Source organism: Macrobrachium nipponense, chromosome 25 (assembly GCF_015104395.2).
Source record: "Macrobrachium nipponense isolate FS-2020 chromosome 25, ASM1510439v2, whole genome shotgun sequence".
Taxonomy (NCBI): Eukaryota; Metazoa; Arthropoda; class Malacostraca; order Decapoda; family Palaemonidae; genus Macrobrachium; species Macrobrachium nipponense.
In genome coordinates, this window is record NC_087214.1 from 50,042,076 (window position 1) to 50,055,939 (window position 13,864).

The following is a 13,864-nucleotide window of genomic DNA, read 5'->3' on the forward strand; positions in this document are numbered from 1 at the left end:
TGGCAGATCTGTAAAGGCGTATGAATGAGTTCATTCTGCATGTGATTATTGCTTCATTATCTTATGAACAACTTCGAGGTCATGTTAAAAATATGAAAGGGGGGAAATAATGAAAGAAGCACTAGAAAAGAAAAAGTCTGTGAGCCGAGTTGCATTGTGCCAAGTGTGGTGTGGGTTTTCCCATGTAAAGTGTATGAAAGGGCTTATGATTGGTAGTTATCTCAATTATTGAAAGTTTAACGAGAAGCAAAAACTAAAAGGTAAATAACGAAGAATAGTTTACATCGATATAAAATCTAAATCATACATAAACATGATAAAGTTTTTGAATAAAAAATCATACATAAACATGAGAAGTGTTTTTGAAATAGGTGAAATTTGCTAATGATGAAAAATACTAGCGAGGAAATAATACACTGCCAGTGCTTCCCCTAAGCTAATGAGGTCGGGGTTGCCTTTTAATTCTTCTTCCCCAACTATTTCATCAAGAGCATCTTGCTCTGCGTGACCCTCTCTCAAATCCTTCTCACTTTATCACGTCCTCCCTCTCGTCCTTCTACCCTTTCAAAGGTTCCAAACTCAGCGCCATTTCACTCCTTCCTTCTCCCTCATTCATCTGACCACAGTTCCCAAGCCCAAATTCTTCGTCTCGACTCACTTATCAAGTCCGAAATCATTACCATTCCAAGACTTCTCATTTTTTTTTTCATCTACTAACCTCTTTGTGTATATTCGTAACTAAACAAGCTCATTCCTGTCACTGTTGATATGATAGGTATGTGGCCATTTTGTTCTATACCTTTGAGTTTTACTTTTCATATATATTACGTGATATCAGGGGAAACACATTATAGCTTTCCAGTAAAGACGTAGTGCCAAACTGAAGGAGTCCTTATTTGGCCTCTAGTGTTCCTTATCACCGAAGCCGTCCTATGTTAAGTGAGATGACCTTAATATCAGGTCAGCAACGTGACCTCTTTATGATTATGGGACCCTGGGTTCGTTTCCAGGTACCCGGACATCACAATTACCTTCAAAAAAAATGTCTTTGATCTTGGATCTTCAGGCTTTGTAGTGACAAGCGTATCCAAAAAAAAAAGAGCAAAGAATTTAAAGAGGTTCAAGAGGGCAGTATTGGCTATTACAGTTTTCCCCACACCCACACACACACACACACACATATATATATATATATATATATATATATATATATATATATATATATATATATATATATATATATATATGGACCCTGATGGAACGCTTTTTCGAAATCCACAACAACAGATTTATGTCCCCCATAACAGTTCAGGTTTCCCTTCAGTTTTTTGGGAAGCAATAAAATAAGACAAACTGCGCGATCGAAAGAGAAAAGTTCATCTGAAAGAGAGGAAGTGCCATCGTAAAATGAGGACAAGGCTAAAAATAAACAGTTTAATAGTTTCGTGGATGAATGACCTGATACTACGACAATTGTATGTAAAGGTTGTCTGACTGGACGGTCCAAATATGAAAAGAAAAAAGTTCTGCTTGAAAGGTATTCTGTTTTTCTACACAAAACACCACGCTCAATACCTGAGCATGTCAGAACAGGCATTTTTTGAATATAAATTTTTTTGGGGCTGAACGAAAACACTAAACAACAGAATGATTTATAGTTGATGGTTCGTGATCTTATTACCATGTTTTTCGCTTTAAACTTCACGTTTTTATTGTCTGATAGAGTACGTAGTTATAAACTTGGAACACAAAAAAAATCAACTAAAGGTGTGACACAAAAGTAACATAATACAGAAGTAAATGACAAAAGATAATATGGCAATGAGAAGTCTTCCGCTTATCAAAGCAATGTATAGTCTCCCTGTGTCATAATTAATATTAATTTCTTATTTCTTTTCCATTTCTGACTTCACTTCTTTGATTTACTTATACGCAAGATGGGAGGAACACAAACATAGTAGGCTACTCTTCAATTTTACCATTTACCATTTTTTACTTAATACTTCAAATTTATACTACATTATAGCTTTAAAGTAAACTTTACTGACTAGCAAGTCTACCAGGATTGATCATCAAATAACCAAGGGTAGCCTACCTTAGTTTAGCAGCAGGTAGCCTAGTTTGGGATAACCTTCAGGAATGCTGTTTTCTAGTTATGTCTTTGAAATGCAGCTCAAGTCTTGGCTAGCTATGAAAGTCTAAGTTATTCTTACAGGCTAGCCTAACTTAGACTGTACAATGTAAATAAATGTGTTGAATTACAGGTCATGTTACATAGCTATATATATCTATATATATATATATATATATATATATATATATATATATATATATATATGGTTACTATATGTCTGCAGACTGCAGCACATAGTAATTAGTAAAAGATATTTTGCCATGTTATTTCTCTAACGATATTGAAGTGACTTTCTATTAGTAGATTCCGAATTAACTTGTGTTTTATTTTTCAATAAATCTTTTAATGTAGCCCCTCTATTCATACTAAAAGCCTTTCAGAATTATTTGAATTTTATTCTTCTTTGTTGAAGCAAATACTTTTATGCACAGTATTGTTTAAGAATAAAGATTGAATAGAAAAGGGTAAAGTATTGAAAATCCAGTTTACTTCAAGGTTACTTTTCTTGATAACGATTAACGTAATTATTTCTTGAGCGATAAACTTAACAATACTGTGCATAAAAGTATTTATTCCAACAAAGAAAAAAAAAATAATTCTGAAAAGGTTTCTCTTATGAATAGAGAGGTTCATTAAAAGATTTATTGAAAAAATAAAACACAAGTTAATACGGAATCTAATATAAAGGTACATGAACATTGTTAATCAAAAATAAAACATGGCAAAATATCCATTTACTAATAATTACTATGTGCTGCAGTCATATATATACATATATATGCATACTATATATAAGTACACATTCTCCTTTTGAAATACTACAAAGATAATTTACCAATCTTAAAGACGGCTTAGAAAAATAACCGTAATGGTAGTTACCATATCTACAAAACCTTATGGCTCAATAATTGTAGAAGAGTTATACAGCAAATTTAAATATATTTATTTCTACATAAAGTACATGTTGTATATAGTAAATGGTGCATAAATCATTCGACAGTCTTGGCGGACATCCAAGGAAACACGTTTTAAAGAGTATAGGGTTTCCCATTAGATTGCGTGGGTTGCGCCACTGTTTACATAGGAATCATTACATAGCGATGGCGCCTGGCAGTGCAGGTCACAGACTGGTTTAACTGTTTATACACTGTCCAATCTCTCCTCTCTATATCTATGGTTTCGACCACGGTGGAAGCATCATCCATCATCTTCATCCCCACCACTTATTTACTCTAGGGGTGTAGGTGATCGATATGAAGCAGATGGAGTGAATATAAACGTGAAGGAGGATTTAGAGAAGAAGGATTTAGCAGAAGAGACTTTGATAGGAATAGTTGGAGAAGCATCAAGGCAATCGACTCCTTAGATTAGATAAGTGGTGGGGATGAAGATGATGATGATGCTTCCACCGTGGTCAAAAACCATAGATGTAGAGAGGAGAGATTGGATAGCATATAACAGCTTGTCATATCTGTAACCTCTGCACATCTGAACTTTCTCATGACCATAGCCTTTTAACAATATACCACTCTGAACTTTGCAGAAAAAGGTAGATAATTTGCCATAAATATTCATATATTCAGTAACTATATAGAATTTATTGTCAAACAGAGATATGAAAATATGTTGTAGTCAATTTGCTTGAAAAGAGGCAGGAAAAAAACTGAACTTATGAACATTTTCTATTCTAATGTAGCTGCATTTTCACTAAAAGGTTTCTAAAACAATTATTCTGATATTGAGCAATACAGGAAGCTATTATTATCATCACAGGGAATACTATGAAATAATTGAAGGAAATGTTTTATTTTACTTTTCCAATATCGAGTACAAAAATCATGGGCCTTGAATTCTGATTATGTAAGAGAAATACCCAGAGCTAAAGGATATAAATTATGACGTAGGCATAATGATGCAAATAAAAGTATTTTGAAATTATGTTTTTGTATTCTAGTATATCATATGACAGATTTTATGATAATAGCTTCCCAGAGAGCCACTAGTTGACCCTAAAACAAAACATCTGCACCTCATTTTATGTTGGAAATTCGACACCTTACTATACTTTTTTAACAATAAGATGTATGACTACTTTCAATTTTACTCATAAAGTCTATCATTTTCTTTACTGAGGGATATACATTACAAGGCAGAATGTCCTTTGTCTGAGCTTGTCTAAATTCCTGTCTCAATTCCACATGCATTTGTAATTCCAGGCAAACGCAGATTACACAATCAAAACTGGAAACGAACCATTTCCTTACACTATACAGAAGCAAAGAAATCCCCATTTCAGAGTTTCGAGAAACGAAAGCAAGAGAGAGACGTCAAGAAGATGAAGGGGGGAAGGGGGTGATGGATTATCACAATTATTTACTTATATGTATGATTATTATTATTATTAATATGTACCTGTATTTCTAATGCGACATTAGCATACATGTTGTGTTAGGAATACGTAAATGCAATTATTCATGTTTATCGGAGCATAGGGAATATTATGTAGCATTTATATCATTTTGTGGTGCGCTATTCATTTGTCTGTATCTGGTATCACTGCAATTAGTTCTACGCCATAGCCCGCCACTGTTCAAAGCTCCTCCAGTGTATAACTTTATAATTATCATTTTCACGTATTATATGGCTTAAGGATTTACGTAAGTTGTTTTAGTGAAGCCCTATATTAACTATCTATTGAAAGATAACAAAGATGGCGCAGTGAGTGACTTGCCATAAGTGAATTTCGATCAGTTATTAACTTCTCCAACCAACTTGGTCAAAGCAAGCAAGAACCAAGTGTTCGTGTTCATCGTAACCAAGTTTACCAAGCAGCAGTGAACTCGAGCTTCGTTTGGATGTACGTACATATTGGCAGTGAGCTTGTGTGGTTTACAGTGACTCAATATATTGTTGGGGCTTTTTAACAGTGACTCAATATATTGCTGGGGCTTTATTACAGTGACTCAATATATCGTGATGGCTACTAAATTAGGACTAGTGTGCGTTGGGCCGTCTGCAGAGGCCGGAACAGAGCGTCACACCCCTACTCGCCAGCGTTTGAGGGGCGACTACATGCATTCACCGTGTGTGCAACGGCGCAAGAGACCACAGCAGTTACAGTGTTGCCAGCTCCGATCTTGCTCCGTTACCTAGAGCTATTGTAGTCGGTGATTGGCTATCGTTTTGTGACGTCATTGTGACGTTACTACTGAAGGCGCTAAGCGATATTCTATCTTTTTTCGATTGAATTTTCTATTTATGCCGCCAATACACTGAAGGCGCTGAGCGACATTTTCTCTTATTTCGTTTGAATTGTCTATTTATGCCGCCAAAACACGATAAAAGGAAGAGACCTAAGACTTTGGAGGTTTCTTCCCCATCTTCCTCAACCACCGCCGACATGACGTCATCTCCAACACATTCAAGATCTACTTCTCCCTCATCAACCCCTTCGGCCATGGGATTTTATCAGCAAGATGTTTGAATACATGGATAGAAAAGATGAAGAAAGAAGAAAACAAGATGAAGAAAGAAGAAAAAAGAAGACAATGTCAGGCATCAGGAAGAATTTAAAGCATTAATTGAAGCTATGACTGGCCCCAGGCACCCCGTACCTCAAGCAAGTGATGGCATAGGGCCCCCTACCCCAGTACCTACATCTGCAAGCGTTCTCCAAGGGCCTAATTTAGCTGTGCAAGCACCTAAGGTTACAGTAAATTTGCCTCCACCATTAACTCACGATGTCACCTATAGACAATACACAGAATGGAAGCAGAGATGGAATGATTATGCTGTTATGGTAGATTTGGATAATTTACCACAACCTAAGCAATTAATACAGCTAAGGGCATGCCTAAGTATTGAGATGAGACGCTTGTTTAGAACACAATTTGGGTATTCCGCCAGACTCACCTATGCTTTTAGATGGTGTTTTTAACTCAAATTAAATTGAAACTTATATAAAGGGTCCAGCAGAATGAGGCACTTCGCCGTTTAGCTTTTACGCAATGTAAGCAAGCAGAAGGCGAGTCATTAACGGATTTTTTCGTTCGTGTTTACAACAGCTCTCAGAGGAGGTTGATTTGTGTAAAGGCGTTAACTGCGTGGAGTCGCAAATGAAACACGCCATTTTGATTTTTGGTTGGCATAAGGAATGAAGAACTCACCAAGAAGCTCATCAGCATGCCAACTACAGCAACACTTGAGGAAGTAAAGCTAACTTGCAGGGCTTTTGAAGCTGCAAAGAAGACAACGACTGAGCTAAAGGCTCCACAGACTTCAGTACGTGCTGTGTCAAACTACAAGAAGCAAAAGAAGGTTGCCGCTAAGCAGCCGCAACCTAAGAAAAGTTACTCGCAGGAGAAAAACCCTTCTTTCAGTAGCAGATGCAAGAATTGTGGTCAACAGCATCATAGCGACACATGTAAGGCAGCATCTCACAAATGCAGGAACTGTGCTAAAAACTGGGCCATTTCCCATACACTGCTGCATGTCCCGCATTGGCTAAGGAGTGCCGAGTTTGCTATAAATTTGGCCACTATGATGTTTGCTGTGCACAGAAAAAGTCAAAGGGAACTAGGGAGTCGAAGGATTTAAAGGAAAATAAATGACAACACCGTCAAGACATCTTCTCCAGCTATACGTTCAGTCGCTTTACGCCCTCAAGGTTGCCCCTCACCGCCTATCAATTTACATGTTGCATTATGGCGGTAAATCAGGGAAGATCAAAACGTTATCCCTGATACCGGTGCAGATACCACTGTGTTTGGAGTGCAGCATCTACAAGCACTGGGCATCGGTATCGAGGAATTGCGGCCTCCCCTGAATTGCAGTTCTCCAACGCTGATGGATCACCCATGGAAGGTAAAGTATTGGGATCAATGGAGGCCATGATGACATATGGTAATATATCATACAAGGGGTATATTGACGTCCTTAGTTTTCTCCCAACACCCCTACGTGTTATGATGCCCTCCGACACCTAAGGATCATTCCCTGGGACTTCCCGCGTCAAATGCAAGAGAGGAAACTGAGCAGGACTTCAGTAGGAACCAGTCAGGTGCCAGCCAGCCAAGTTATAGCATCTGAAACTACATCTGTTTCTCCACCCCCTGCTACAATGTCACCGGAAGAAGCCAGGCAATACTTTCTTAAGGAATATAGCGATGTGCTAATGACAAAGGAGCAGTTCATCAAGGAGCACAACTTTAAGCCAATGACTGGGCCGCCCATGCGTATTCACCTTAAAGAGGATGCCAAGCCCTTTGCAATCTACACTCCACGGACAATACCACTAGCCTTTCAAGAGGACGTCAAGACTGAGTTAGAGGCAATGTAGCACAAGGTATCATTGAACCTGTTGGGGATCAGCCGTCCCCATGGTGTCACCCCTTAGTGGTTGTGCCCAAAACCTACAGGTGGTGTTCGTGTCACCACAGATTTAAGCAAGTTAAATTCACAGGTGCAAAGGCAGCCCATCCTTCTCCATCACCGTTTAGTGCAATTAGGAGCCTCAATCCTACTTCCAGGTATTTCTCCACTATGGATGCATTGTGTGGGTATGGCAGATCCCACTAGCAGAGGAAGACCAAGCCCTTACAACATTCATCACGCCCTATGGTCGGTATCGCTATCGTCGTTCTCCTATGGGATTCAGTGCTCAGGAGATGCCTACTGCAGGAGAGGTGATGTTGCCCTTCAAGGCATCCAAAATTGTGTTGTTAAGGTGGTGGATGACATTCTTGTATATGATAGGGATTATTATTCTCACTTATGCAGAGTTAACAAAGTTTTTGTCACGTTGTAGGACTCATGGTATTACTTTAAATGCAGAAAAGTTTTATCATTGCTAGCCCTGCTGTATCATTTTGTGATACACATTATCTGAAGATGAATTGCAGCTGATAAGGAGAGGTTCGAGCTATATCAGAGTTCCCGAAGCCAGCAAATCTGACAGATTTAAGGTCATTCATTGGCCTTACTAACCAGTTGACAGATTTTTCACCCAATCTTGCAGCTGCAGCAGATCCACTTCGACCACTAATGAGCCCCAAGAGATCCTTTACGTGGACGGGCAGATCACGATGCTGCCTTTGCCAGTGTTAAAAGGCTCTCTCTCAGCCACCTGTGCTAGCTCATTTTGACCCGATGTGCCCCACTATACTGCAAACGGATGCTTCTCGTTTATATGGTATAGGATATGCCCTTCTGCAAGACCACGGGGAAGGCCATTTCCGCTTGGTCCAGTGTGGTTCACGATTTTTGGCTGATGCAGAAACTAGATGGGCCACCATTGAGTTGGAATGTTTAGCTTCAGTTTGGGCTATGACTAAATGTCGTCATTTCTACTTGGATTACCCCATTTCACATTGGTGACTGACCATAGACCCCTGGTACCCATCTTGAATACATATACTTTGGATGCAGTGGAAAACACACGTCTACAACGTCTAAAAGAGAAAGTTTCACCATATATCTTCACTGCAGTGTGGCGTAAGGGCAAGGAACATTGCATCCCTGATGCCCTCTCACGTTCCCCTGTGAGCCTCCCAACGTCTGAGGATGATATGCTAAATAGTGAAACCCATCTTTCCCTAAGGAGTGTAATAGCCAAGACCGTCAACGCAATTTCAGAGGTGAAGACATCAACTACACAAGATCTTACCTTGGAAGAAATTCGCACCGCAGCACGTGAGGACCCCTCATACACAAGACTCCTCCAGAACGTTGCCAATGGATTCCCCAGTCATTGCTACGACCTCCACAATGACATACTACCCTTTTGGAAAATAAGGGAGGAATTATACACCGATGATGACCTTGTATTGTACGGAGCCCGAATAGTGGTTCCCTCAGCTATGCGACGCAATATTTTAACACGCCTTCATGACAGCCATCGTGGTGTGGAGGCAACTAAGCGTCGGGCTAAACAGACTGTATATTGGCCAGGTATTAATTCAGATATAGCAAATACGGTCCATGCCTGTGAGCCATGTCAGATAATGCAGCCAAGTCAACAGCAGGAGCCGTGGTTATGCAACGAGAACCCCTCTCGTCCTTTCGAATCTGTATCGGCTGATTTCTTCAGTGTTGCTGGGAAATCTTTCCTCGTGTATGTAGACAGGCTATCTGGATGGCCACTAGTGGTAAAATTTGGTACTAATACTACAGCAGAAAGCAACGACAACGACACTTCAGCCACATCTTCCGAGACTTAGGTGTTCCTGTAAGGCTAATGACAGATGGTGGACCTCAGTTCATCAGCTCTGAATTCAAGAATTTTCTGGGCAGATGGGGTGTTCAACATGTGATGTCCACACCCCACTATCCCCAAAGCAATGGCCATGCTGAAGCAGCTGTAAAGAAGGTCAAACATTTTATCCTAAAGGTAGCACCTTCTGGGAATATCGACACCGAAGACTTTGACAGAGGATTGTTGGAGATACGAATACTCCATAACTATGCTGGCCGTTCTCCAGCACAGATATTATATGGCCAAGCCCTCCGATCATGTGTCCCAGCCCATGCATCATCATTCAAGCAGGAATGGCAAGCGAAAGCAGAAGAATACGACCGTCGTGTAGCATCATGTTCTCAAGCAGCCAAAAATACGGTATGACAGCCATGCACACCCTTTGGCACCACTTAAGCTTGATGATAATGTCCGGATTCAAGACCCTATCTCTAAGCGATGGGATAAGACAGGCGTTATAATGGGCATCGGCAAGTCGCGAGACTACTATGTGAAGTTACCCTCAGGAAGAATATTATGGCGTAACCGCCGTTTCTTACGCCCTGTACATCTCCCTAATTCACAATTGCGGGATGAGATGCAACAGTCTCAAAGAAGAAGGATGTAGCCACCCCTGCTACAAGTCAACAAACCGCAAAGTGACACTCACCTAGAGTATCGACGTTCACCTAGACTCCATACCCGTTCATAAAGCTCATTTGAACGCAAAGGGGAGGGGGAGGATGATGGATTATACAATTATTTACTTATATGTATGATTATTATTATTATTATGTACCTGTATTTCTAATGCAACATTTAGCATACATGTTGCGTTAGGAATACGTAAATGCAAATTATTCATGTTTATCGGAGCATAGAGGAATTATTATAGCATTTATATCATTTTTGTGGTGCGCTCATTCATTTGTCTGTATCTGGTATCACTGCAATTAGTCTACGCCATAGCCCGCCACTGTCAAAGCTCCTCCAGTGTATAATTTTTAAATACTAATAATTATCATTTTCACGTATTATATGGCTAAGGATTTACGTAAGTGTTTTAGTGAAGCCCTATATTAACTATCTATTGAAAGATAACAAAGAGGGGGAGGAGGAACTATGATATTAAGGGAACGCAAAATGGGATAATAACAATTTTCACAATGGAGTATCATTTGGCCGAGACAGGTTGAAATATGAGCCTCGCGTGCGTTAAGATCATTCGAGCCAAGCACGGCAGAGTAATATTCATCATGAATGGTTTGTCTCTCAATGCGACTAAGCTCCACTCAGCCAATGCAACGGTCGGACTAACCGTGGCCTTTGTTAAAAAATTGAAAAAAAGAAAAAAAAGAAAGAAAGGATTGAGCTGCAAATATTGTTATACAAGCGTGACTGATTAGTGGCATGGGGGAGGGGGGGACACGCCCCATTGCGCATGTTGTTCGTCCTTTGTTTTCCTGGTTTCCTTTCAAGATATTAATCCAGGTATACTCTGCCACCTTTCTGATAGCCAAGCACAAGGCATAATCAATATTCTACTTGCAGTGTTGGTGAAATAATTTATTTCAATCTTGCTTTGATTTCTTAAATGTATTGCGGTAAGGTATTTGACTGCAATATTCTTACTGTAACCGTAATGCATTTAGCAAGACTGTATCGCCCCTCGCAATTAACCTTTGATGACGTTTTATATGGCTATTCAGAGGCTTTTCAAAGAAAAATCATGCATCATGGGCAAATGCTATTCTTCGAAATATGATCAACTTTCAGGAACTATGTGAAGATGATTATAAAATCACCCCAATGTCTTCAGTGTTGCATTAAAAGCCACTACCTGCCTCCTCTCTCTCTCGCTCTCTCTCTCTCCTCTCTCTCCTCTCTCTCTCCTCTCCGTCTCTCTCTCTCTCTCTCTCTCTCTGTCTCAAAATTGCATAATTTCTGTTTTTTTTTCACTGGGCAGTGAGGAAGTTCCAAAAAACTGAAGAGCCACCTTGCGCCCTTGTATATCATACAGCTCTAAGGTAAAGTTGCATAAGGAAAGCATTTCCTCCTATGAACATTGTCGGCTCCTATTTCTTATAATGGCCAGTTCAGTTTTACAAAAACTTTCGACACCATCATCAAAAACCTCGAGATCGTAGGTATACCTCATGGTCATTTTTTCTAGATATCTTAGTGCCAGCAAACGTTGTGGTACTGATAAATGACAAACTCTTCGCTTGGCGATCACAAATCAGTTTCATCCTCAATGTTCTCCCAGTAATTCCACTTCTTGAGGAGATTCAAGGATGCCTTGCTTTTCTCATACACACACACACACACACACACCACACACACACACACACACACACACACTATAGACTTGTATAAATTCTTCTGTTAAAACAGGATACGTCTCAAGTGTGAAAGGCCCATGAGAACACTCTAGTTTAATGTTACCGGCTATATTTCGGTCGGGGGAAACTGACTTCCACCCTATCAAATACCTGATAAGGGTGGAATAAGGGTGGAAGACAGTCACTGAAATAAAGTCCTTACCGTTAAACCAGAGTTTTTAACGAGTCTTTTATACTTGCTATATATATATATATATATATATATATATATATATATATATATATATATATATATATATATATATTTTGAAATTGATTCATATTTTCTAATTATTTTCTTCACTTCATTGTTCAGGTTACTAATGGACACATAATGGGGGTTCTTCCATTTACTCCAGTATTTTTACAAAAACGCCGACAGCTGTTTCGTCAACCTATACGTATTGACGTTATAATCAAGCGTACTGATACAAATATGAGCCTACATGCGTTTTGTGACGTCATGAGGACGGAAAGGTAGTACAATTGCCAGATACCTAGTTTTAAATATTTACAAAAGACTATAGTGAAACTAAAATAAGACAAATAAATATATGTTAACAGAAAATTATATCAAAAGTTGAAAGTAAGTTATATATACAAATTTTACATAAATATATATTAATTACATATATGTTTAATTAACAAAATGTCAGTGTGCGCTCGTGTCCGCGTGTCTTGTCCCACGCGGTTGAAGGGACTGCCCTCCTACACGAGGGCAAAGATCGGTCTGCCTCGCGTTGGATGTTAAGGTTTGGGCGTTGCGTGGCGATGCTGACGCTTCTGATATCATAAACGATTGTAGTTGCCTTCCTTGTGGATTATGTGTTTGTGAGAAGTTCTTGCAAGGATGGTTTTTTATTGTGGGTATCCACAAAGTGCTGGTGAATAGCACCGGTTGGGTTTCTGTGGGCCTGCATGCGACGTTTGAGTGTAGTTGTTGTGTGTCCGATATAGCATTTTGGGGGGGGGACTGACATTGCTCGTCAGCACAGACAAACTTGTAAACTATATCAGATTCAACCTCTTTCTCCGTTCGATGGAGCCGTACTATTTTTCATTACCAGTGAGGCCGTAAGGTTTGGCTTGCAGTAAATTCTTGCTGTTATTTTGTTATATGGTGCTAGGGGGGTGGTTCCTCTTCGCAGATATACCAAGGAGGGCTTTCCTTTACGTCTTCGTGGTGTTTGTTGTATGATATCTGGTGGTATATCACTATTTCTTTGTCTTTGTCTTGTGTGTTGTCCCTCGGGTCGGGTTTTGGGGGAAAGCCTCTAATCTCTTTTTGACAAAAAACTTGCTGGATCATGTCATCTGGGTAGCCGTTATTTGTGAGTAGCTGTTGAACTCTGTTAATTTCTTCGTCGTCGCTTTCACGTCGAACAGTGTGTTAAGGCACGTTTTATGTATGCATTTACCACAGACCGTTTATATGCATCAGGGCATTCTCCTCTAGCATTTAAGCATCTCCCAGCATCTGTCTTTTTAGTGTATACGGCGGTATTGTATTTGTTGTCTGTCAGGGCAAGTACGTCCAAGAAGGGGAGCATTTTCTCATTACTTTTTTCTACCGTAAAATTCAATGTAGAATTTACTCTCGGAGTTTATTCACTAATTCATCTATGTCATTTTCGCCCTTTGTTGTGATAAAGATATCATCAATATATCTCCCATAGATTCTGGGTTTTGGGGTGTTCTTCAAAAGTGACCTCTTCTGTGTGTGCCATGTATGCGTTTGCAAAAGAACCCCAAGGGGGGAACCCATTGCTACGCCGTCCTTTTGCCGATATATTTCGCCCCTATGTAGAGGAATGGGGCTTCCTTTGTACATGCTTCTAGCATCTCTTTTAAGATCTTTTTCGGGTATCGGTAATGGTGGTTTTCAGACCGGTATATCTTGTTCATGATGATTTGTATTGTTTCATCCACTGGTACGTTAGTAAATAAAACTTTGCGACGTCCAGAGATTGACTATGTCTTCGTCGGTGTGGTGTCTTGCAGTAGATCGATGAATTCTGTCGATGATTTTTAGCGAGAACGTTGAAGGAATGTACGGCGTTATAATTTCGTTCAATTTCTTAGCCACTTTATACATGGGGGATGTCATTTGGGATATAA

General features: G+C 39.6%; 1 protein-coding gene across 1 annotated transcript; it reads left to right on the top strand.

Annotated features, from left to right (window-relative positions):
* The first annotated feature begins 8,281 nt into the window (after window positions 1–8,281).
* Window positions 8,282–9,351, top strand: LOC135199081 (uncharacterized). The gene is made up of 2 exons (XM_064226997.1): window positions 8,282–8,430; window positions 8,520–9,351. The coding sequence occupies exons 1-2, from the start codon at window positions 8,282–8,284 to the stop codon at window positions 9,349–9,351; spliced, it is 981 nt and encodes a 326-aa protein (XP_064083067.1).
* Window positions 9,352–13,864: the final 4,513 nt, after the last annotated feature.

What these genes read in the sequence shown, in the direction of transcription:
- LOC135199081 (XM_064226997.1), top strand. Translation starts at nt 8,282, where the DNA reads ATGTGCCCCACTATACTGCAAACGGATGCTTCTCGTTTATATGGTATA. An exon ending in ACTAGATGGGCCACCATTGA is followed by an intron (nt 8,431 to 8,519) that starts GTTGGAATGTTT and finishes GACTGACCATAG; the next exon opens with ACCCCTGGTACCCATCTTGA.